The sequence below is a fragment of the Fringilla coelebs genome (assembly GCF_963513975.1).
Source record: "Fringilla coelebs genome assembly, chromosome: 3".
In the NCBI taxonomy this organism is placed as follows: Eukaryota; Metazoa; Chordata; class Aves; order Passeriformes; family Fringillidae; genus Fringilla; species Fringilla coelebs.
This window is the reverse complement of record NC_140030.1, coordinates 2,206,576-2,230,878: the sequence shown is the minus strand read 5'-3', so window position 1 is coordinate 2,230,878 and position 24,303 is coordinate 2,206,576. Positions and strand designations below refer to the sequence as shown.

Here is a 24,303-nt window from a genome sequence, read left to right as displayed (position 1 = left end):
GACACCCCCATCTCCTCCACGATCTCCCCTCACGGACACCCCTGATCTCCTCCATGATCTCCCCTCATGGAAACCGTAATCTCCTCCATGATCTCCCCTCACAAACATGGACACACCTGATCTCCTCCATGTTCTCCCCTCATGGACACCCCTGATCTCTTCCATGGTCTCCGCTCACGGACACCCCTGATCTCCTCCATGATCTCCCCTCACAGACACCCCTGATCTCCCCTCATGGACACCCCCATCTCCTCCATGTTCTCCCCTCATGGACACCCTGCACCTCCTCCATGTTCTCCCCTCATGGACACCCCCATCTCCTCCATGATCTCCCCTCATGGACACCCCGGATCTCCTCCATGATCTCCCCTCACGGACGCCCCGATCTCCTCCATGTTCTCCCCTCACGGACACCCCTGCTCTCCTCCACGATCTCCCCTCACGGACACCCCTCCTCTCCTCCATGATCTTCCCTCACGGACACCCCTGCTCTCCTCCACGTTCTCCCCTCACGGACTGCGCCGATCTCTCTCTCCCCCACGCTCTCTCCTCTCTCCCCCCTCCCCGCTCCCCCCGCCGCTGGCGGGAACGGCGCGTGCCCTCCCCGCCCAGGCTACGTGCAGTTCCCCACGAGGCGCCGCGCGCGCCCCCCGCCCGCGGGAACGGCCCGCGCCGCACGTTCGCGCCCCCGCCCGCCCGCCGGGGGAGGCGGGGCGGCACCGGCCAATGGCGGCGGGCGGCGCCGCGCGGGCGGCCAATGCCGACGCGAGCTGAGGGGAAAGTCCCGCCCCCCCCGCGGGCACCCATGGTGGCGTCAGAGGTGGGCGGTGCTTCCCGCCGCTTTAACGGCGGCCTCGGCCCCGCACCGGCCTCAGTCCCTCAGAGCCCGCGGCGGCTGTTCGGTGTGTGCGGTTCTTCAGCGGTCTCGGTTTTTTAACCGCCCGTGGTTCTTCAGCGCCCTCAGTGCCTCCGTCCCACAGCGGCCTCGGTTCTTCGCCGCCCGCGGTTCTTCAGCGCCCTTGGTCCATCAGCGGCCTCGGTTTTTAACCGCCCGCGGTTCCTCAGCGGCCTCTTCCCTCAGAGCCCGCGGTTCTTCAGCGGCCCCAATCCCTCAGCGGCCCTCAGTGCCTCAGCGGCCCCTGCCCTCAGAGCCCGCGGTTCTTCAGCGGCCCCAATCCTTCAGCGGCCTCTGCCCTCAGGGCCCGCGGTTCTTCAGCGGCCCCAATCCTTCAGCGGCCTCTGCCCTCAGGGCCCGCGGTTCTTCAGCGCCCTCAGTGCCTCAGCGGCCTCTGCCCTCAGAGCCCTCAGTTCTTCGCCGCCCGCGGTTCTTCAGCGCCCTCAGCGACCTCGGTTCTTCATCGCCCGCGTTTCTTCAGCGCCCTCAGTGCCTCAGCGGCCTCTGCCCTCAGAGCCCGCGGTTCTTCACCGCCCTCGGCCCCTCAGCGGCCTCAGTCCCTCAGCGGCCTCGGTTTTTAACCGCCCGCGGTTCTTCAGCGCCCTCAGTCCCTCAGCCGTCTCGGTTTTCAACCACCCGTGGTTCTTCACCTCCCTCGGTCCCTCAGCCGCCTCAGTCCCCCGGAGCCCTCGGTTCTTCACCGCCCTCGGCCCCTCAGCGCCCCCGGCCTTTGAGCGCCCTCGGTCCCTCAGCTCCCTCAGCCCCCTCGGCGCCTCAGTCCCCCGGAGCCCTCGGTTCTTCGCCGGCCACGGCTCCTCATCCCCCTCGGCCCCTCATCCCCCTCAGCTCCCTCAGCTGCCTCAGTCCCCCGGAGCCCTCGGTCCCTCATCCCCCTCGGCCGCTCATCCCCCTCGGCCCCTCAGCTGCCTCAGTCCCCCGGAGCCCTCGGTTCTTCGCCGGCCACGGCTCCTCATCCCCCTCGATCCTTCATCTCCCTCAGGCCCCTCATCCCCCTCGGCCGCTCATCCCCCTCGGTCCCTCATCCCCCTCAGTCCCTCATCCCCCTCGGCCCCTCATCCCCCTCATCCCCCTCGGCCCCTCATCCCCCTCATCCCCCTCGGTCCCTCATCCCCCTCGGCCCCTCATCCCCCTCATCCCCCTCGGCCCCTCATCCCCCTCAGCCCCTCACCACCTTCAGTGCCTCGGCAGCCTCGGTTCTTTAGCACCCGCGGGCCCTCAGCACCTCCGAGCCCCTCAGGGCTTTTGGCTCCCTCAGTCCCTTGGCACTCTCAGTCCTTCTGCCCCCTCAGCCTTTCAGTATTTTTAGCCCCCTTATCACAGCCTCAATCTTTCATCCTCCTCAGTCCCTTCATTCCCATATTCCCTTCAATGCTCTTATTCCCTTCATCTCCTTATTCCCCTCATCCCCCTCAGTCCTTTCATTCCCTCAATTCCCCTCATCTCCCTTTCATTCCCTTCATTCCCTGATTCCCCTCAGTTCCTTCATTTTCTTAATTCCTGTATTCTCCTTATCCTGCTCAATCTTTTTATTCCCTCAGTTCCCTCAGTCCCTTCGTTCCCTTATCCCTCAGCCCCTCGATCCTTTTATTCCCTTTTTTCCCTTATTCCCTGATTTCCCTCATTTGAATTCCCTAATTTCTCATTCCCTCATCCTAATTCTCTAATCCCCCTCATTCCCTCATCCCCTAATTCCCCTCATTCCATCACTCTCCTCATTCTCTTCATTCCCCAATTTCCCCTCATTCCCAATTTTCCCTCACCCCAATTCCCTAATTTCCCTCATCCCCTCATTCCCCAAATTCCCTAATTTCCCTCACCCCAATTTCCTAATTCCCCTCATCCCCTAATTTCCCTAAATCCCCTCATTCCCCTCATCCCCTAATTCTCATCTCCTCGTTCCCCAAATCCCCTAATTCCCCTAATTCCCTAATTTCCCTCATTTCCGAATGTCCCTAAATCCCCTCATCCCCCAAATCCCCTCATCCCAATTCCCTATTTCCCCTTATCCCCTCAATCCCTCTTTTCACTTTCCCCCATTCCCTCATCCTCTAATTCCCAAAATCCCCAAATTTCCCTCATCCCCTCATCCCCTAATTCTCCAAATCCCCAAATTTCCCTCATCCCAATTTCCTCATTTCCCTCATTCCTCTCATCCCCTAATTCCCCAAATTCCCTAATTTCCCTCATCCCCTACTTCCCTAATTTCCCTCATCCCCTAATGTCCCTAAATCCCCTCATCCCCCAAATCCCCTCATCCAAATTCCCTATTTCCCTCATCCTCTATTTCCTAAAATTCCCTAATTTCCCCTCACCCAATTCCCTAATTCCCCTCATCCCCTCATTCCCTCTTTTCACTTTCCCCCCATTCCCTCACCCTCTAATTCCCCAAATTCCCTAATTTCCCTAGTCCCAATTCCCAATTTTCCCTTATTCCCTAATTTCCCTTATCCCCTAGTTCCCTAATTTCCCTCATCCCCTGATTTCCCAAATCCCCTAATTTCCCTCATTCTCTAATTTCCCTCATTCCCAAATTTCCCTCATCCCCTAATCCCCAAATTTCCCTCATTCCCTCATTTCTCTCATCCCCTAATTCCCAAATTTCCCTCATTCCCTCATTTCTCTCATCCCCTAATTCCCAAATTTCCCTCATTCCCTCATTCCCTCATTTCTCTCATCCCCTCATTCCCTGATTTCCCAAATCCCCTAATTCCCCTCATCCCCTAATTCCCAAATTTCCCTCATTCCCTAATTCCCCTCATTCCATCCCCTAATTCCCAAATTTCCCTCATTCCCAAATTTCCCTCATCCCCTGACTTCCCAAATCCCCTAATTCCCCTCATCCCCTCATTCCCCAATTCCCCTCATCCCCTCATTCCCAAATTTCCCTCTCCTTGTGGGGCCGTGCCTTTTAACGGGAAAAACTCAAAAAAATTCCAGAAAAACCATCCCAGCTTTTCCCGTTCCTTCTTCCATCCCACCCAGAAACCCCAAAACTTCCCGAGGATTTCCCCTTCTCCCGCCCTTTTCCCAAATCCTGGAATTTCCATTGGGATGGGAACCACGAGGAATTCTTGATCCTGGAACGGTTTGGGATGGGATCCACCGACCTGCAATCCCAAATGGAGGGGAATTTTGGGATGCAGGAAGGAATTTTGGGAATTTCCTGGAAATTCAGGACTCCAGGCAGGGTCTCCCTTCCCTTTTCCATCCCTGAATTCCATAAAAATCCCTGGGGATGGATCCTGAGTGTCCTGGATCCCAGAATCCCGGAATGGTTTGGGATTATGGCATCCACGGACCTTCAATCCCATCCCATTCCCACCCCTGACTCCTCTCTGGGAAGGAATTTTGGGAATTCCCTGGGAATTCAGGACTCCAGGCAGGGTCTCCCTTCCCTTTTCCCTCCCTGAATTCCATAAAAATCCCTGGGGATGGATCCTGGATCCCAAAATCCCAAAATTTTCTGGATGGCATCCATGGTCCTGCAATCCCATCCTATTCCAAAGTCTGACTCCTCTCTGGGAAGGAATTTTGGGAATTCCCTGGGAATTTGGGGCTCCACTTCCCTTTCCCATCCCCAAATCCCATCAAAACCCCTGGGGATGGATCCTGGATCCCAGAATCCCAAAATTTTCTAGATGGGATCCACAGGCCTTCAACCCCATCCCATTCCCACCCCTGACTCCTCTCTAGGAGTAGAATTTTGGGATCCAGGAAGGAATTTTGGGAATTCAGGACTCCAGGCAGGGTCTCCCTTCCCTTTTCCATCCCTGAATCCCATAAAAATCCCTGGGGATGGATCCTGAGTGTCCTGGATCCCAGAATCCCGGAATGGTTTGGGATTATGGGATCCATGGACCCTCAATCCCATCCTCTCTGGGAAGGAATTTTGGGAATTCCCTGGGAATTCAGGACTCCAGGCAGGGTCTCCCTTCCCTTTTCCACCCCTGAATCCCATAAAAATCCCTGGGGATGGATCCTGAGTGTCCTGGATCCCAGAATCCCGGAATGGTTTGGGATTATGGGATCCATGGAGCTGCAATCCCATCCCCACCCTGGCTCCTCTCTGGGAAGGAATTTTTGGAATTCCCTGGGAGTTGGGGACTCCACTTCCCTTTTCCATCCCTGAATTCCACAAAAATCCCTGGGGATGGATCCTGAGTGTCCTGGATCCCAGAATCCCGGAATGGTTTGGGATTATGGGATCCATGCACCTTCAATCCCATCCCATCCCAAAGTCTGACTCCTCTCTGGGAAGGAATTTTGGGAATTCCCTGGGAATTCAGGACTCCAGGCAGGGTCTCCCTTCCCTTTTCCACCCCTGAATTCCATAAAAATCCCTGGGGATGGATCCTGGATCCCAAAATCCCAAAATTTTCTGGATGGCATCCATGGACCTGCAATCCCATCCTATTCCAACCCTGACTCCTCTCTGGGAAGGAATTTTGGGAATTCCCTGGGAATTTGGGGCTCCACTTCCCTTTCCCATCCCCAAATCCCATCAAAACCCCTGGGGATGGATCCTGGATCCCAGAATCCCAAAATTCCCTGGATGGCATCCACGGATTTTCAGTCCCATCCCATCCCCACCCCACAGTCCCAACCTCCTCCATTTCTCTTTATTTAATTTTATTTTAATTTCTTATTTCTTCATATTTAAATTCATGATTTTATTGATTTACTTTTAATTCAATTCATTATTTACTCATATTTTTATTTATTATTTTTATATTTCTTTAATTTTTATCTTATTTCAATTTATTATTTACTTATATTTGAATTCTTTTATCTTATTTATAGATTAATTTTTTATTTTATTTTATTATTTAATAGTCTTTTAATTCCTTCTTTTATTTCCTTCTTTTAATTCCTTATTTTTATTCCTTATTTTATTCTTTCTTTTAATTCCTTCTTTTAATTCCTTCTTTTTATTCCTTTTTTTTATTCCTTATTTTATTCCTTATTTTATTCTTTATTTTAATTCCTTATTTTAATTCCTTCTTTTTATTCCTTCTTTTTATTCCTTATTTTAATTCCTTTTTTAATATTTATTTCCATTTTATTTGAATTTATTGCTCATTAGTCTTTAAGTCATGATTTGATTTACTCTTTATTAATTCTATTTAAATTTTATTTTAATTTCTTATTTGAATTCATTCTTTTATTGATTTTATTGGATATTTATTTCAATTTTATTTGAATCTCTTAACACTTTAATTCATTTTATTATTTATTTATATTTGTATTTATATCTGTATTTATATTTGTATTTATATTTATATTTATATTTTTATATAGTTATTTTTATAATTTTATTTTATAAATTATTTATTTTTATATTTTATTTATTGCTATTTTAATTATTTTATTTCTTATTATTTATATTTATTTATATTATTTATATATGATATTTAATATATTTATTCATTTTATTATTTATTAGTACTTGTAAGTACTTTCATTCTTTTATTATTTTTATATTTATTTAATTAAAAATATTTCTTATTAGTATTTAAATGCATTATTTTCTTGTATTATTTTATATTTAGATTTTATGTTGATTATTTATTAATATATATCCATTATTTTATTTATTATTTATTATATTTATTTGAATATTTCAATTTTATGTTTATTTTATATTAATAATTTTCATTATTTTATTATTATTTATTTTATTTATTTTAATATTTCAATTTTATGCTTATTTTATATAAATATTTTTAATTATTTTTATTTATTATTTATTATATTTATTTTATTTATTTATTTTTTATATTTATTTAATTTAGTTTTTATTTGGATTTATTATTTAGGAATATCTCCATTCCTGATTTTATTTATTATTTTAATATTTATTTAATTTCTATTTTCTTCTCATTTCATTCATTATTCTTAGATTTATTTCTATTTTTATGAATTCTTTATTAATATTGAATTTTATTCTTTATTTTTTAATATTTATTTCAATTTCATTTTAATTTATTTACCAGCACTTTGATAATTTTATTTATTTTTATATTTATTTTATTACTTTATTGCTCATTAATATTTGAATTCATAATTTCATTTATGATTTGAATCTTTCTAAAATTTTAATTTAGTCTTTAATTTATTCCTATTTTCAATAATTAATATTTATTATCAACTTCTATGATTTATTTAATCTATTATTAATTTTTATTATTGATTTTCTATTTTATTATTTATTATCTATTTTTATTATTTATTATTATATATTTTTAATATTTATTATTTATTTAAGATTTAATATTTCTTCTTATCTTTAATTTATTCTTATTTATTTGAACTAATTAATATTTTAATTTATAATTTTATTTATTATTCTACTTATTTCCTTTTAAATTTATTCTTAATTAATTGTTTATTCACATTTTATTTATGATTTTAATTCTAATTTTATTTATTATTTATTAATAAATATTTTTATAATTTAAAAACAATTATATTCTCTCATGTTGAATATCACTTTATTATTATTTGTATTATTTCTTTTATAATTTGATTTATTATTTACTTATTTCTTATTTCTTTCTAATTTATTTTAATTTTATTATTTAATCTATTGCTTATTAGCATTAATTATTATTATTAATTTTGTATTATATGAATATCTACAATATTTTTATTAATATTTATTTATTTATTATTTATTTAAAAATTTATTTATTTATTTTATTATTTATTTTAAAATTTATTTATTTAAAAATTGATTTATTTTAATCTTTATTTATTTATTTATTTATTTATTTATTTATTTATTTATTTAAAATTTATTTATTTATTTTAAAATTTATTTATTTATTTCTCTTCATTAATTATAATTTTTTAATTCTATTATTTATTGTCCAAGATTGTTTTATTGATTGGTTTTTAATTTCTTGGGTGTTGATTGAGTTCCTGAAAAATCAGGGAAAAAAATGAGAAAAATCAGAAAAATGGGGGGAAAAATCCAGGAAAAATCAGGGGAAAAAACAGAAAAATGGGGGGAAAATTCAGGAAAAATCAGCAGAAAATGAGGGTGGAAATGAGGAAAAATCAGGAAAAAAATCAGGGAAAATCTGGGGAAAAAATGGAAAAATCAGGGGGAAAAATCAGCAAAAAATCAGGGGGGAAATGAAGAAAAATCAGGGAAAAAAGAGAAGAAAAATCAGGGGAAAAATGGAAAAATCAGGTGTAAATCAGGGAAAAAAATTGGAAAAATGGGGGGAAAAGTCAGGGGGAAAATCAGGAAAAATCAGCAAAAAATCAGAGGGGAAATGAGGAAGAATCAGGAGAAAAATGGAAAAATGAGGGAAAAATCAGGAGAAAAATCAGGGAAAAAACCAGAAAAATGGGGGGAAAATCAGGAAAAATCAGGGGAAAAAATCAGAGAAAAATTTGGGAAAGATCAGGAAAAATCCGGGGAAAAATTGAAAAATGGGGGGGGAAAATCAGGGGGGAAATGAGGAAAAATCAGGGGAAAAAAAAAAAGAAAAAAATGAGGGAAAAAATGGGAAAATGAGGGAAAAATCAGGAGAAAAATCAGGGAAAGGATCAGGAAAAATCAGGGGGGAAATGGAAAAATTGGGGGGAAAATCAGGAAAAAATTGGGGGGGAAATGAGGAAAAATCAGGGAAAAAATGAAGAAAAATCAGGGAAAAATCAGGGGAAAATGGAAAAAATAGGGGGAATAATCAGGGAAAATCAGCAAAAAATCAGGGGGGAAATGAGGAAGAATCAGGAAAAAAAAAAGAATAAAAATCAGGGGAAAATGAGGGAAAAATCAGGGAAAGAATCAGGAAAAATCAGGGGGGAAATGGAAAAATGGGGGGAAAATCAGTGGGGAAATGAGGAAAAATCAGGGAAAAATTCAGAAAAAATGGGAAAAAAGCAGGAAAAATCAGGGGGAAAAATGGGGGGAAAATTAGGGGGAAATCAGGGGGAAATGAGGAAAAATCAGGGAAAAAATCAGGAAAAGTCAGCAAAAGGTCAGGGGGAAATGAGGAGAAATCAGGGAAAAACGGAAAAATGAGGGAAAAATCAGGAGAAAAATCAGGGAAAAAAACAGAAAAATGGGGGGAAAATCAGGGAAAAAAATCAGGGAAAAATCTGGGAAAGATCAGGAAAAATCCGGGGAAAAATTGAAAAATGGGGGGGAAAATCAGGGGAAAATCAGGGGGGAAATGAGGAAAAATCAGGGAAAAAAAAACGGGGAAAAAATGGGAAAATGAGGGAAAAATCAGGAGAAAAATCAGGGAAAGGATCAGGAGAAATCAGGGGGGAAATGGAAAAATGGGGGGGAAAAATCAGCAAAAAATCAGCGGGAAAATGAGGAAAAATCAGTGGAAAAATCAGTAAAAATGGGAAAAAAACAGGAAAAATCAGGGGGGAAAATGGAAAAATGGGGGGAAAATTAGGGGGAAATCAGGGGGGAAATGAGGAAAAATCAGGGAAAAAATCAGGAAAAGTCAGCAAAAGGTCAGGGGGAAATGAGAAATCAGGGAAAAATGGAAAAATGAGGGAAAAATCAGGAGAAAAATCAGGGAAAAAAACAGAAAAATGGGGGGAAAATCAGGGAAAAAAATCAGGGAAAAATCTGGGAAAGATCAGGAAAAATCCGGGGAAAAAAATGGGGGAAAATCAGGGGGGAAATGAGGAAAAATCAGGGGAAAAAAGAAGAAAAATGAGGGGAAATAATTGGGGAAAAAATGGGAAAATGAGGGAAAAATCGGGAGAAAAATCAGGGAAAGAATCAGGAAAAATCAGGGGAAAATGGAAAAAAGAGGGAAAAATCAGGGGAAAAAAACAGAAAAATGGGAGGAGAAATCAGGGGAAAATCTGAGAAAGATCAGGAAAAATCAGGGGAAAAAATGGAAAAATGGGGGGAAAAAATCAGGGGGAAAATCAGGAAAAAATGGAAAAATGGGAGGAAAAATCAGCAAAAATTCAGAGGGGAAATGAGGAAAAATCAGGGGAAAAAAAAGAAGAAAAATCAGGGAAAAAATGGGAAAAATCAGGGGGAAAAATCAGAAAAAAAAGAGAAAAATCAGGGAAAGAATCAGGAAAAATCAGGGGGAAAATGGAAAAATGGGGGGGAAAATCAAGAAAAAATCGGGGGGAAAATGAGGAAAAATCAGGAAAAAAATCAGGGAAAACCCAGAAAAATCAGGGAAAAATCAGGGGGAAAGTGAGGAAAAAATCAAGAAAAACCCAGGGAAAATATTATTAAAAATCAGTGGAAAAACCAGGGGGAAATCTGGAAAAATCCTGGGAAAAGTCAGGAAAAAATGAGGAAAAAACTGGAAAAAATCAGGAAAAATTCAGGGGAAAATCACGAAAAATTCAGGAAAAAATTCAGGGGAAAATCAGGAAAAATTCACGGGAAAATCAGGAAAAATTCAGGAAAAATTCAAGGGAAAATCAGGAAAGATTCAGGAAAAAATCAGGAAAAATTCAGGGAAAATTCAGAAAAAATTCAGGGAAAATTCAGAAAAAATCAGGAAAAATTCAGGGAAAATTCAGGGGAAAAGCAGGAAAATTTAGGAAAAAATCAGGAAAAATTCAGGGGAAAATCAGGAAAAATTCAGGGGAAAATAATGAAAAATTCATGAAAAATTCAGAAAAAAATCAGGAAAAATTCAGGTAAAAATCAGGAAAAATTCAGAAAAAATCAGGAAAAATTCAGAAAAAATCAGGAAAAATTCAGGGAAAATTCAGGGGGAAATAAGGAAAAATTCAGGAAAAAATCAGGGGAAATTCAGGAAAAATTCAGGAAAAAATCAGGAAAAATTCAGGGGAAAATCAGGAAAAATTTAGGAAAAAATCAGGAAAAATTCAGGAAAAAATCAGGAAAAATTCAGGGGAAAATCAGGAAAAATTCAGGGGAAAATCAGGAAAAATTTAGGAAAAATTCAGGGGGAAATCAGGAAAAATTTAGGGAAAATTCAGGGGAAATTCAGGAAAAATTCAGGGGAAAATCAGGAAAAATTTAGGAAAAAATCAGGAAAAATTCAGGGGAAAATCAGGAAAAATTCAGGAAAAAATCAGGAAAAATTCAGGGGAAAATCAGGAAAAATTTAGGAAAAAATCAGGAAAAATTCAGGGGAAAATCAGGAAAAATTCAGGGAAAATTCAGAAAAAAATCAGGAAAAATTCAGGGGAAAATCAGGAAAAATTTAAGAAAAAATCAGGAAAAATTCAGGGGAAAATCAGGAAAAAATCGGGAAAAATTCAGGGGAAAATCCGGAAAAATTCAGGAAAAAATCAGGGGAAAATCAGGAAAAATTTAGGAAAAAATCAGGAAAAATTCAGGGGAAAATCAGGAAAAATTCAGGGGAAAATCAGGAAAAAATCAGGAAAAAAAAGGGAAAATCTGGAAAAAAATTGGGAAAATTTTGGAATAAAATCAGAAAAAAGAAATCAGGAAAAATCAGAAAAAAATCTGGAGAAGAATCATGAAAATGTGCAGAAAAATCAGGGAAAAAAATGAAAAATCAGGAGAAAAATCAAAAAAATTTGGGAAATTTCAGAGAGGAAAAAAATCAGGAAAATTCGGTAAAAATCAGGAAAAAAATCAGGAAAAAAAATTTAAAATTGAAAATTAAATTTCAGTTTTTTCCTGGTTTTTCCCCCCATTTTTAGAGTGGAAAAAAATCCCAAATTTCTCCTTTTTTTTTTTTTCCAGGAAAAAAAGGTGGGGAAAATCAAATTTTTAAATTTTTTTTCCCACGAAATTAAAATTTTCCTGGAATTCAGGAAATGAAAATTTGGGGTTTTCAAGGGGAAAAAATTTGGGGATTTTGGGAATAAATTTGGGATTTCTGTGCTGGATTTTGGGAATAAATTTGGGATTTCTGTGCTGGATTTTGGGAATAAATTTGGGATTTCTGTGCTGGATTTTGGGAATAAATTTGGGATTTCTGTGCTGGATTTTGGGAATAATTTTGGGATTTCTGTGCTGGATTTTGGGAATAAATTTGGGATTTTTCTGCTGGATTTTGGGAATAAATCTGGGATTTTTGTGCTGGATTTTGGGAATTCTTTTGGGATTTCTGTGCTGGATTTTGGGGATAAATTTGGGATTTCTGTGCTGGATTTTGGGAATCAATTTGGGATTTCTGTGCTGGATTTTGGGAATTCTTTTGGGATTTTTGTGCTGGATTTGTGGGAATAAATTTGGGATTTCTGTGCTGGGTTTTTGGGAATATTTTTGGGATTTCTGGGAATAAATTTGGGATTTCTGTGCTGGATTTTGGGATAATTTGGGATTTTTCTGCTGATTTTGGGAATTCTTTTGGGATTTTTGTGCTGGATTTTGGGGATAAATTTGGGATTTCTGTCCTGGATTTTGGGGAATAAATTTGGAATTTCTGTGCTGGATTTTGGGAATTCTTTTGGGATTTCTGTGCTGGGTTTTGGGATAAGTCTGGCAAAGCTGGATGGGGAGAAGGGAACTCCTGAACTTCTGGCCCCGTTTGGGGTTCAGGGGTTCGGCCCCATTTGGGGTTCAGGGGTTCAGTTCTGGCCTCTTTTGGGGTTTGGCCTTGGCTCCATTTGGGGTTTGGCCCCATCTGGGGTTCAGGGTTAGGGTTTGGGGTTCAGGGGTCCAGTCCTTTTGGGGTTCAGGGGTTCAGCCCCATTTGGGGTGCAGCCCGACCCCATTTGGGTTCAGACGTTGAGTTTTGGGCACATTTGGGGTTCAGGGGTTCAGTTCTGGCCGCATTTGGGGTTCAGCCCCATTTGGGGCTCGGCCTTGGCCCCATTTGGGGTTCGGCCCCATTTGGGGTTCAGGGGTTTGGCCCCATGTGGGGCTCGGCCTTGGCCCCATTTGGGGTTCAGGGGTTCAGCCCCATTTGGGGTTCAGGGGTTAAACCCTGGCCCCATTTGGGGTTCAGCCCCATTTGGGGTGCAGCCCGACCCCATTTGGGGTTCAGGGGTTCGGCTCCATTTGGGGTTTGCCCTTGGCCCCATTTTGGGTTCAGCCCGGCCCCATTGGGGGTTCAGGGGATTGGCCCCATTTGGGGTTCAGCCCCATTTGGGGTTCAGGGCTTTGGCCCCATTTGGGGTCCAGGGGTTCAGTTCTGGCCCCATTTGGGGTTTGGCCCCATTTGGGGTTCAGGGCTTTGGCCCCATTTGGGGTTCAGACCCGTTTGGGGTTCAGGGGTTCAGTTCTAGCCCCATTTGGGGTTCAGCCCCGTTTGGGGTTCTCGGGATCAACCCCAGCCCTTTTTGGGGTTCCGAGTTTCTGCCCTGGCCCCTTTTGGGGTTCAGCTCCATTTGGGGTTCAGCCCCATTTGTGGTTAAGGAGTTTGGCCCCATTTTGGGGTTTGGCCCCATTTGGGGTTCAGGGGTTCAGTTTTGGCCGCATTTGGGGTGCAGCCCCATTTGGGGTTTGGCCTTGGCCCCATTTGGGGTGCAGAGGTCCAGTCCTTTTTGTGTTCAGGGGTTCGGCCCCAGCCCCATTTGGGGTTTGGCCCCATTTGGGGTTCGGGCCTGGCCCCATTTGGGGTTCAGGGGTTTGGCCCCAGCCCCATTTGGGGTTTGGCCCCATTTGGGGTTCGGGCCTGGCCCCATTTGGGGTTCAGGGGTTCAGTGCCAGCCCCATTTGGGGCTCAGCCCCATTTGGGGCTCGGGTCCAGCCCCATTTGGCGTTCCGGGGTCCGGCCCCATTTGGGGTCCAGCCTTGGCCCCATTTGGGGTTCTGGGGCTCAGTCCCAGCCCCATTTGGGGTTCAGGGGTTCAGCCCCATTTGGGGTTTGGGTCCGGCCCCATTTGGGGTCCAGCCTTGGCCCCATTTGGGGATCAGCCCCAGCCCCATTTGGGGTTCAGGGGTTCAGTTCTGGCCCCATTTGGGATTCAGGGTTTCAGTTCTGGCCCCATTTGGGGTTCAGCCCCAGCCCCATTTGGGGTTCAGGGGTTCAGCCCCAGCCCCATTTGGGGTTCAGCCCCATTTGGGGTCCGGCCCCATTTGGGGTTCGGGTCCGGCCCCGCCCGCGGCCGCGCCCGTCCTGGCTCAAAGTCCCGCGGGTTCCCCGGGCCCGGCCCTGCGGAATTCCCGGGAATCATTAACGGGAACGGGGGCGGGGCTGGGACCTTCGGACCCCACACGGGACAGGGCAGCGCCTTCCCACGGGAACGGGAATATCCCGATAGGAACGGGGTTATCCCGACAGGAACGGGGTTATCCCGACGGGAACGGGGTTATCCCGACGGGAACGGGGTTATCCCGACGGGAACGGGGTTATCCCGACGGGAACGGGGTTATCCCAATAGGAAACGGGGTTATCCAATAGGAACGGGGTTATCCCGACGGGAACGGGGTTATCCCGACGGGAACGGGGTTATCCCGACGGGAACGGGGTTATCCCAACAGGAACGGGGTTATCCTGACGGGAACGGGGTTATCCTGACGGGAACGGGGTTATCCCCATGGGAACGGGGTTATCCCGACAGGAACGGGGTTATCCCAATAGGAACGGGGTTATCCCGATGGGAACGGGGTTATCCCGATGGGAACGGGGTTATCCCTATAGGAACGGGGTTATCCCGATGGGAACGGGGTTATCCCTATAGGAACGGGGTTATCCCGACGGGAACGGGGTTATCCCGATAGGAACGGGGTTATCCCGATAGGAACGGGGTTATCCCGACGGGAACGGGGTTATCCCGACGGGAACGGGGTTATCCCAATAGGAACGGGGTTATCCCGATGGGAACGGGGTTATCCCGATGGGAATGGGGTTATCCCGACAGGAACGGGGTTATCCCGACGGGAACGGGGTTATCCCGATGGGAACGGGGTTATCCCGACGGGAATGGGGTTATCCCGACAGGAACGGGGTTATCCCAATAGGAACGGGGTTATCCCGATAGGAACGGGGTTATCCCAATAGGAACGGGGTTATCCCGATAGGAACGGGGTTATCCCGACGGGAACGGGGTTATCCCGACAGGAACGGGGTTATCCCGACGGGAACGGGGTTATCCCCATGGGAACGGGGTTATCCCGACGGGAACGGGGTTATCCCGACGGAAACGGGGTTATCCCCATGGGAACGGGGTTATCCAATAGGAACGGGGTTATCCCAATAGGAACGGGGTTATCCCGATGGGAACGGGGTTATCCCAATAGGAACGGGGTTATCCCAATAGGAACGGGGTTATCCCGACAGGAACGGGGTTATCCCAATGGGAACGGGGTTATCCCAATAGGAACGGGGTTATCCCAATAGGAACGGGGTTATCCCGACGGGAACGGGAATATCCCGACAGGAACGGGGTTATCCCGATGGGAACGGGGTTATCCCAATAGGAACAGGGTTATCCCAATAGGAACGGGGTTATCCCGATGGGAACGGGGTTATCCCGACGGGAACGGGGTTATCCCAATTGGAACGGGATCATCCCACAGGGAATGGGGTCATCCTGATGGGAATGGGATCATCCCAACGGGAACGGGGTTATCCCGACGGGAACGGGGTTATCCTACAGGGAATGGGGTCATGCCACAGGGAGTGGGATCATCCCGATGGGAACAGGATCATCCTGATGGGAACGGCGTCATCCTACAGGGAATGGGATCGTCCTACAGGGAATTCGTCATCCCATGGAAACAGGATCATCCTACAGGGAATGGGGTCATCCCAATGGGAACGGGGTCATCCCAACGGGAATGGGGTCATCCCAACGGGAACGGGGTCATCCCAATGGGAATGGGATCATCCCAATGGGAATGGGGTCATCTCAACAGGAATGGGGTCATCCCAACGGCAATGGGATCATCCCAATGGGAATGGGGTCATCCCGATGGGAATGGGATCATCCCAATGGGAATGGGATCATCCCAATGGGAATGGGGTCATCCCGACAGGGAATGGGATCATCCTGATGGGAACGGGATCATCCCAATGGGAATGGGATCATCCCAATGGGAATGGGGTTATCCCGACGGGAATGGGATCATCCCAATGGGAATGGGGTCATCCCGACAGGGAATGGGATCATCCCAATGGGAATGGGGTCATCCCGATGGGAATGGGATCATCCCAACGGGAATGGGGTCATCCCAATGGGAATGGGGTCATCTCAACAGGAATGGGGTCATCCCAACGGGAACGGGGTCATCCCAATGGGAATGGGATCATCCCAATGGGAATGGGGTCATCCCGATGGGAATGGGATCATCCCAATGGGAATGGGGTCATCCCAATGGGAATGGGGTCATCTCAACAGGAATGGGGTCATCCCAACGGCAATGGGATCATCCCAATGGGAATGGGGTCATCCCGACAGGGAATGGGATCATCCTGATGGGAACGGGATCATCCCAATGGGAATGGGATCATCCCAATGGGAATGGGGTTATCCTGACGGGAACGGGGCCATCCCGACGGGAACGGGGTTATCCCAATGGGAATGGGGTTATCCCAATGGGAATGGGGTTAACCCAATGGGAATGGGATCATCCCAATGGGAATGGGATCATCCCAACGGGAATGGGGTCATCCTACAGGGAATGGGATCCGGATGGGATTTGGGGCGGGATTGGGATTGGATTCCCACCCGATTCCCGGTGGGATCCCCCAAATCCTCCCCCCCTTGGAGGAACTCCCGTCATTCCAGCTGCTCCTCCCATCCAAATCCCAAAATTCCCAAATTTGGACTCTCAAATCCCAAAATTCCCAAATTTGGACTCTCAAATCCCAGAATTCCCAAATTTGGACTCTCAAATCCCAGAATTCCCAAATTTGGACTCTCAAACCCCAGAATTCCCAAATTTGGACTCTGAAACCCCAGAATTCCCAAATTTGGATTCTCAAATCCCAAAATTCCCAAATTTGGACTCTCAAATCCCAGAATTCCCAAATTTGGACTCTCAAGTCCCAAAATTCCCAAATTTGGACTCTCAAATCCCAGAATTCCCAAATTTAGACTCTCAAATCCCAGAATTCCCAAATTTGGACTCTCAAATCCCAAATTTGGACTCGCAAACCCCAAAATTCCCAAATTTGGATTCTCAAATCCCAAAATTCCCAAATTTGGACTCTCAAACCCCAAAGTTCCCAAATTTGGACTCTCAAATCCCCAAATTCCCAAATTTGGACTCTCAAGTCCCAAAATTCCCAATTTTGGACTCTCAAATCCCAGAATTCCCAAATTTGGATTCTCAAATCCCAGAATTCCCAAATTTGGACTCTCAAATCCCAAAATTCCCTCCAGGCTGAGCCCGCCCTGCATTCCCAGGGTTCTTTTGGGATATTTGGGAATTCCCCCCCAGCACCTGGGATTGGGCCTGGAAATCCCAAATAAACTCCGGGAATTCTTCCCGAGTTCCCGGCAGGAATTCCCGCTCAGCAAATTCCCACTCCCAAAAAGGGGATCCTGCACCCCAAAAAGGGGATCCTGCACCCCCAAATCGGCACCCCAAAAAGGGGATCCTGCACCCCAAAATTGGGATCCTGCACCCCAAAATCGGCACCCAAAAAGGGGATCCTGCACCCCAAAAAGGGCATCCTGCACCCCAAAATGGGGATCCGGCACCCCTAAACAGGCACCCCAAAAAGGGGATCTGGCAGCCCCAAATCGGCACCCCAAAAAGGGGATCCTGCACCCCAAAAAGGCACCCAGCATCCCCGAAACTGACACCCCAAAATCGGCACCCCAAAAAGGGGATCCTGCACCCCATATCTGGGGATCCTGCACTTCAAAAAGGGGATCCTGCACCCCAAAAGGGAAGCCCAGGTACCCCAAAAAGGGGATCCTGCACCCCAAATCTGCACCCCAAAATCAGATCTGCCACCCCAAAAAGGGATCCTGCACCCCCAAAATCTGCACCCCAAAAAGGGACCCAGAACCCCAAAAAGGGCATCGTGCACCCCAAAATTGGGATCCTGCACCCCAAAATCTGCACCCCAAAATCGGGATCCTGCACCCCATAAAGGCGCCCAGCATCCCGTAAATTGGCACCCCCAAATCGCACCCCAAAATGAGGATCCTGCACCCCAAAAAAGGATCTGGCACCCCAAAATCGGCACCCCAAAATGGGGATCCTGCACCCCAAATTTGAGGATCTGGCACCCCAAAAAGGGGGAATTTTCACTCCCAAATCTGCACCCCATAAAGGGATCTGCACCCCCAAAATCGACACCCCAAAAAGGGAGAAATGTCATCCCAAAATCGCACCCCAAAAAAGGGATCCTGCACCCCAAAAAGGGGATCCTGCACCCCAAAATTGGCACCCAAGAAAGGGGATCCGGCACCCCAAATTTGGGGACCAGGCACCCCAAAAAGGGGGAATTGTCACCCCAAAATCTGTCCCCCAAAAAGGGGATCCTGAACCCCAAAAAGGGGGAATTTTCATTCTCAAATCTGAACCTCAAAAAGGGACCCTGCACCCCAAAATCGGCACCCCAAAAAGGGGATCCTACACCCCAAAACAGGCACCCCAAAAAGGGGATCTGGCACCCCAAAATCGCACCCCAAAAAGGGGATCCTGCACCCCAAAAAGGCACCCTGGAAGGGATACTACACCCCAAAAATGGGGAACCCCCACCCTCAAAATCGGCACCCCAAAAAGGGGATCCAGCACCCCAAAATCTGCACCCAAAAGGGGATCCTGCACCCCAAAATCGGCACCCCAAAAAGGGGATCCTGCACCCCAAAGAGGGGATCCTGCACTCCTAAACAGGCACCCCAAAAAGGGGATCTGGCACCCCCAAATCGCACCCCAAAATGGGGACCCTGCACCCCCAAAAGGCGCCCAGCATCCCCGAAACTGACACCCCAAAATCGGCACCCCAAAAAAGGGATCCCGAACCCCCCAAAAAGGGATCCTGCACCCCCAAATCTGCACCCCAAAAAGGGGATCCTGCACCCCAAATCTGGGGATCCTGCACCCTAAAAAGGGGATCTGGCACCCCCAAAATCTGCACCCCAAAAAGGGACCCAGAACCCCAAAAAGGGACCCTGCTCCCCAAAATCGGCACCCCAAAAAGGGGATCCTGCACCCCAAAATTCGGGGATCCGTTGCCTCAAAAAGGGGGAATTTTCACTCTCAAATCTGCACCCCCAAAAAGGGATCCTGCACCCCCAAAATCGACACCCCAAAAAGGGGGAATTGTCATCCCAAAATCGGCATCCCAAAAAGGGGATCCTGCACCCCAAAATCGACACCCCAAAAAGGAGGAATTGTCACCCCAAAATCTCACCCAAAAAGGGATCCTGCACCCCAAAATCGACACCCCAAAAAGGGATCCTGCAGCCCTAAAAGGGGATCCAGGATGGGAGATCCAGGATGGAGCGGGGGCTGGGATGGACGGGAATTCGGGATGGGGATCCGGGATGGGGATCTGGGATGGACGGGAATTTGGTATCAGGATCCGGGAGAGAATTCGGGATGGGGATGAAGGAAAGATGGGAATGCAGGATGAGGATTCGGGAGAGCCCGGAATTCAGGATGGGGATCTGGGATGGACGAGAATTTGGGATCAGGATCCAGGAGAGAATTCGGGATGGGGATCTCGCAGAGCTGGGAATTCGGGATGGGGGATCCGGGATTGGGATCTGGGATGGACGGGAATTTGGGATTGGGATCCAGGATGGGGATCTGGGATGGACGGGAATTTGGGATCGGGATCTGGGATTGGGATCTGGGATGGATGGGATTTTGGGATGGGAATCTGGGATGGACGGGAATTTGGGATGGGGATCTGGGATGGACGGGAATTTGGGATCAGGATCCAGGAGAGAATTCGGGATGGGGATCCAGGAGAGATGGGAATTCAGGATGGGGATCCAGGAGAGATGGGAATTCAGGATGGGGATCCAGGATGGACGGGAATTTGGGATGTATGGGAATTTGGGATCAGGTTCTGGGAGGGAATTCGGGATGGGGATCCGGGAGGGAATTTGGGATCAGGGTCTGGGATGGGGATTTGGAATGGGGATTTGGGATGGATGGGGATGCAGGAGAGATTGGAATTTGGGATGAAGATCCAGGAGAGATGGGAATTCAGGATGGGGATCTGGGATGGACGGGAATTTGGGATCAGGATCCAGGAGAGAATTTGGGATGGGGATCCAGGACAGGGATCTGGGATGGACGAGGATCCGGATGGACAGGGATATGGGATGGATCAGGATCCAGGATGGATCGGGATGGACGGGGATCAAGGACAGGGATCCAGGATGGAGTCAGATCCAGGATGAACAGGGATCCAAGATCAGAGATCCAGGATGGGAGATCCAGGATGGATCGGGGTCTGGGATGGACTGGGATATGGGATGGATCGGGATCCAGGATGGACAGGGATCCAGGATGGATCGGGGTCTGGGATGGACTGGGATATGGGATGGAGTCAGATCCAGGATGGACAGGGATCCAGGATGGATCAGGGTCTGGGATGGATTGGGGTCTGGGATGGATCAGGATCTGGGATGGATTGGGATCTGGGATGGATCAGGATCCGGGATGGATCAGGATCCAGGATGGATCGGGGTCCGGGATGGATCGGGGTCCGGGATGGATCGGGGTCTGGGATGGGTGGGGATAAAGGGCGGAGAGATCCAGGATGGATCGGGATCTGAACTGGATCAGGATCTGGGATGGATTGAGGTCTGGGATGGGATCCAGGATGGATCAGGAGCTGGGATGGGCAGGGATCCGGGACAGGGATCTGGGATGGAGCCGGATCCGGAATGGATCAGGATCCAGGATGGACAGGGATATGGGATGAATTGGGATCCAGGATGGATCAGGATCTGGGATGGGCGGGGATCCAGGACAGGGATCCAGGATGGAGCCAGATCCAGGGTAGAGTCAGATCCAGGATGGACAGGGATCCAGGATGGGAGATCCAGGATGGAAAATCCAGGATGGATTGGGGTCTGGGATGGATCGGGATCCAGGATTGATCGGGGTCTGGGATGGATCGGGATCCAGGACAGGGATCTGAGACAGGGATCCAGGATGGATCGGGATCCAGGATGGATCAGGATCCAGGATGGATTGGGGTCTGGGATGGATCAGGATCCAGGATGGACAGGGATCCAGGATGGACAGGGATCCAGGATGGGACACCCAGGATGGGAGATCCAGGATGGATCGGGGTCTGGGATGGATTGGAGTCTGGGACGGGTGGGGATAAAGGGTGGAGAGATCCAGGATGGATCAGGATCTGAGCTGGATCAGGATCCAGGACAGGGATCTGAGACAGGAATCTGAGACAGGGATCCAGGATGGATTGGGATATGAGATGGATCGGGATCCAGGACAGGGATCTGAGACAGGGATCCAGGATGGATTGGGATATGAGATGGACCGGGATCCAGGACAGGGATCTGGGATGGACAAGGATCCAGGATGAACAGGGATCCAGGATGGATCGGGATCTGAGCTGGATCGGGGTCTGGGATGGATCGGGGTTTGGGGTGGGATCCAGGATGGAGCCAGATCCAGGATGGATCGGGGTCTGGGATGGATCGGGATCCAGGACAGGGATCCGGAATAGATCAGGATCCAGGATGGACAGGGATATGGGATAGATCAGGATCCAGGATGGATTGGGGATCCAGGATAGATCGGGATCTGGGCCAGATCAGGATCTGGGATGGGTGGGGATCCAGGACAGGGATCCAGGATGGAGCCAGATCCAGGATGGGAGATCTGGGATGGATCGGGGTCTGGGATGGGTGGGGATAAAGGGCAGAGAGATCCAGGATGGATCGGGATCTGAGCTAGATCAGGATCTGGGATGGATTGAGGTCTGGGATCGGGGGGGGATCCAGGATGGATCAGGAGCTGGGGTGGATTGGGATCCGGGACAGGGATCCAGGATGGAGCCGGATCCGGAATGGATCAGGATCCAGGATGGACAAGGATATGGGATGGATTGGGATCCAGGATGGATCAGGATCTGGGATGGGCGGGGATCCAGGACAGGGATCCAGGATGGAGCCAGATCCAGGGTGGAGCCAGATCCAGGATGGACAGGGATCCAAGATGGGAGATCCAGGATGGAAAATCCAGGATGGATTGGGGTCTGGGATGGATCGGGATCCAGGATTGATCGGGATCTGGGATGGATCGGGATCTGGGATGGATCAGGATCCAGGATTGATCGGGATCTGGGATGGATCGGGATCCAGGATGGATCGGGGTCCGGGATGGACTGGGATATGGGATGGATCGGGGTCTGGGATGGATCGGGGTCTGGGATGGATCGGGATCCAGGATGGATCGGGGTCTGGGATGGACTCGGGATCCAGGATGGAGCAGGGTCTGGGATGGACTTGGGATCCAGGATGGATCGGGGTCTGGGATGGATCGGGGTCTGGGATGGATCAGGATCCAGGATGGATCGGGGTCTGGGATGGATTGGGATCCAGGATGGATCGGGGTCCAGGATGGACTGGGATATGGGATGGCTCGGGGTCTGGGATGGATCGGGATCCAGGATGGATCGGGGTCCGGGATGGATCGGGGTCTGGGATGGATCGGGATCCGGGATGGATCGGGGTCTGGGATGGATCGGGATCCAGGATGGATCGGGGTCTGGGATGGACTCGGGATCCAGGATGGATCGGGGTCTGGGATGGATCAGGATCCAGGATGGATCGGGGTCCGGGATGGATCGGGATCCAGGATAGATCGGGGTCCAGGATGGATCGGGGTCCGGGATGGATCGGGGTCTGGGATGGGTGGGGATAAAGGGCGGAGAGATCCAGGATGGATCAGGATCTGAGCTGGATCAGGATCTGGGATGGATTGAGGTCTGGGATCGGGGGGGGATCCAGGATGGATCAGGATCTGGGATGGATCGGAATCCAGGACAGGGATCCGGGATGGATGAGGATCCAGGATGGACAGGGATATGGGATGGATGAGGATCCAGGATTGATCGGGATCTGGGCTGGATCAGGATCCAGGATGGGTGGGGATGCAGGACAGGGATCCAGGATGGAGTCAGATCCAGGATGGATCAGGATCTGGGATGGATTGGAATCCAGGACAGGGATCCGGGATGGATCGGGATGGACGGGGTCCAAGATAGATCGGGATCTGTGCTGGATCAGGATCTGGGATGGATCGGGATCCAGGATGGACTGGGGTCTGGGATGGATTGGAGTCTGGAATGGGTGGGGATCCAGGACAGGGATCCAAGATGGGGAGACCCAGGATGGGAGATCCAGGATGGATTGGAGTCCGGGATGGATCGGGGTCTGGGATGGATCGGGATCTGGGATGGACTGGGATCCAGGACAGGGATCCGGGATGGAGCCAGATCCAGGATGGACTGGGATCCAGGATGGACTGGGATCCAGGACAGGGATCCGGGATGGACTGGGATCCAGGATGGACTGGGATCCAGGACAGGGATCCAGGATGGGAGATCCAGGACAGGGATCTGGAACAGGGAACAGAAACAGGGATCCAGGGCAGGGATCTGGGATGGATCCGGATCCAGGATCAGGACCCGGGGCAGGGATCTGGGATTGATCTGGGATGGATCGGGGTCCAGGATCAGGATCTGGGGCAGGGTTCCGGAATCAGATCCGGGATCGGGATCTGGGATGGATCTGGGATGGATCGGGATCCGGGGTCGGGATCCGGGATCAGAATCTGGGATCGGGAGCTGGGATGGATCTGGGATGGATCAGGGTCCAGGATCAGGATCTGGGATCAGGATCCGGGATGGATCAGGATCCAGGATCAGGATCTGGGATGGATCCGGGATGGATTGGGGTCCAGGATCAGGATCCGGGGCAGGGATCCAGGATGGGGATCTGGGATGGACTGGGATCCAGGATCAGGATCCAGGGCAGCGATCCAGGACCAGGATCTGGGATGGATCAGGATCCAGGATCGGGATCTGGGATGGATGCGGGATGGATCGGGGTCCAGGATCAGGATCCGGGGCAGGGATCCAGGACCAGGATCCGGGACGGATCGGGGTCCAGGATCAGGATCCGGGATCGGGATCAGGGAATCGGCTCCCATGAGCGCAGGATCCCCCCGGGCTGCCGGGGGACTCAGGGCTGCCGGGTTTGGGGTGCAGGGGCCCCTTTTGGGGTGCAGGGGCCCCTTTTGGGGTGCAGGGGCCCCTTTTGGGGTGCAGGATCAATTTTGGGGTTCAGGATCCCATTTTAGGGTTCAGGATCCTCTTTTGGGTGAGGATCAGTTTTGGGGTGCAGGATCAATTTTCGGGTTCAGGATCCCATTTTGGGGTTCAGGATCCTCTTTCAGGGTCCCCTTTTGGGGTGCAGGATCCCCATTTTGGGGTTCAGGATCCCATTTTAGGGTTCAGGATCCTCTTTTGGGGTGAGGATCAGTTTTGGGGTGCAGGGGCCCCTTCTGGTGTGCAGGATCCCATTTTAGGGTTCAGGAT

At 48.4% G+C, this 24,303-nt stretch overlaps 1 protein-coding gene across 1 annotated transcript in view; it reads left to right on the top strand.

Moving 5' to 3' along the window:
• Window positions 1-337: 337 nt before the first annotated feature.
• The window catches only part of NCOA1 (nuclear receptor coactivator 1), a gene marked incomplete at both ends in the record, with an annotated part of 93,103 nt that continues 69,137 nt past the window's right edge, over window positions 338-24,303 (top strand). The window contains 2 exons of the mRNA XM_084201652.1: window positions 338-902; window positions 981-2,015. Coding sequence (XP_084057778.1) covers window positions 338-902; window positions 981-2,015 — 1,600 coding nt within the window. The remainder of the gene's footprint in view (window positions 903-980; window positions 2,016-24,303) is intronic.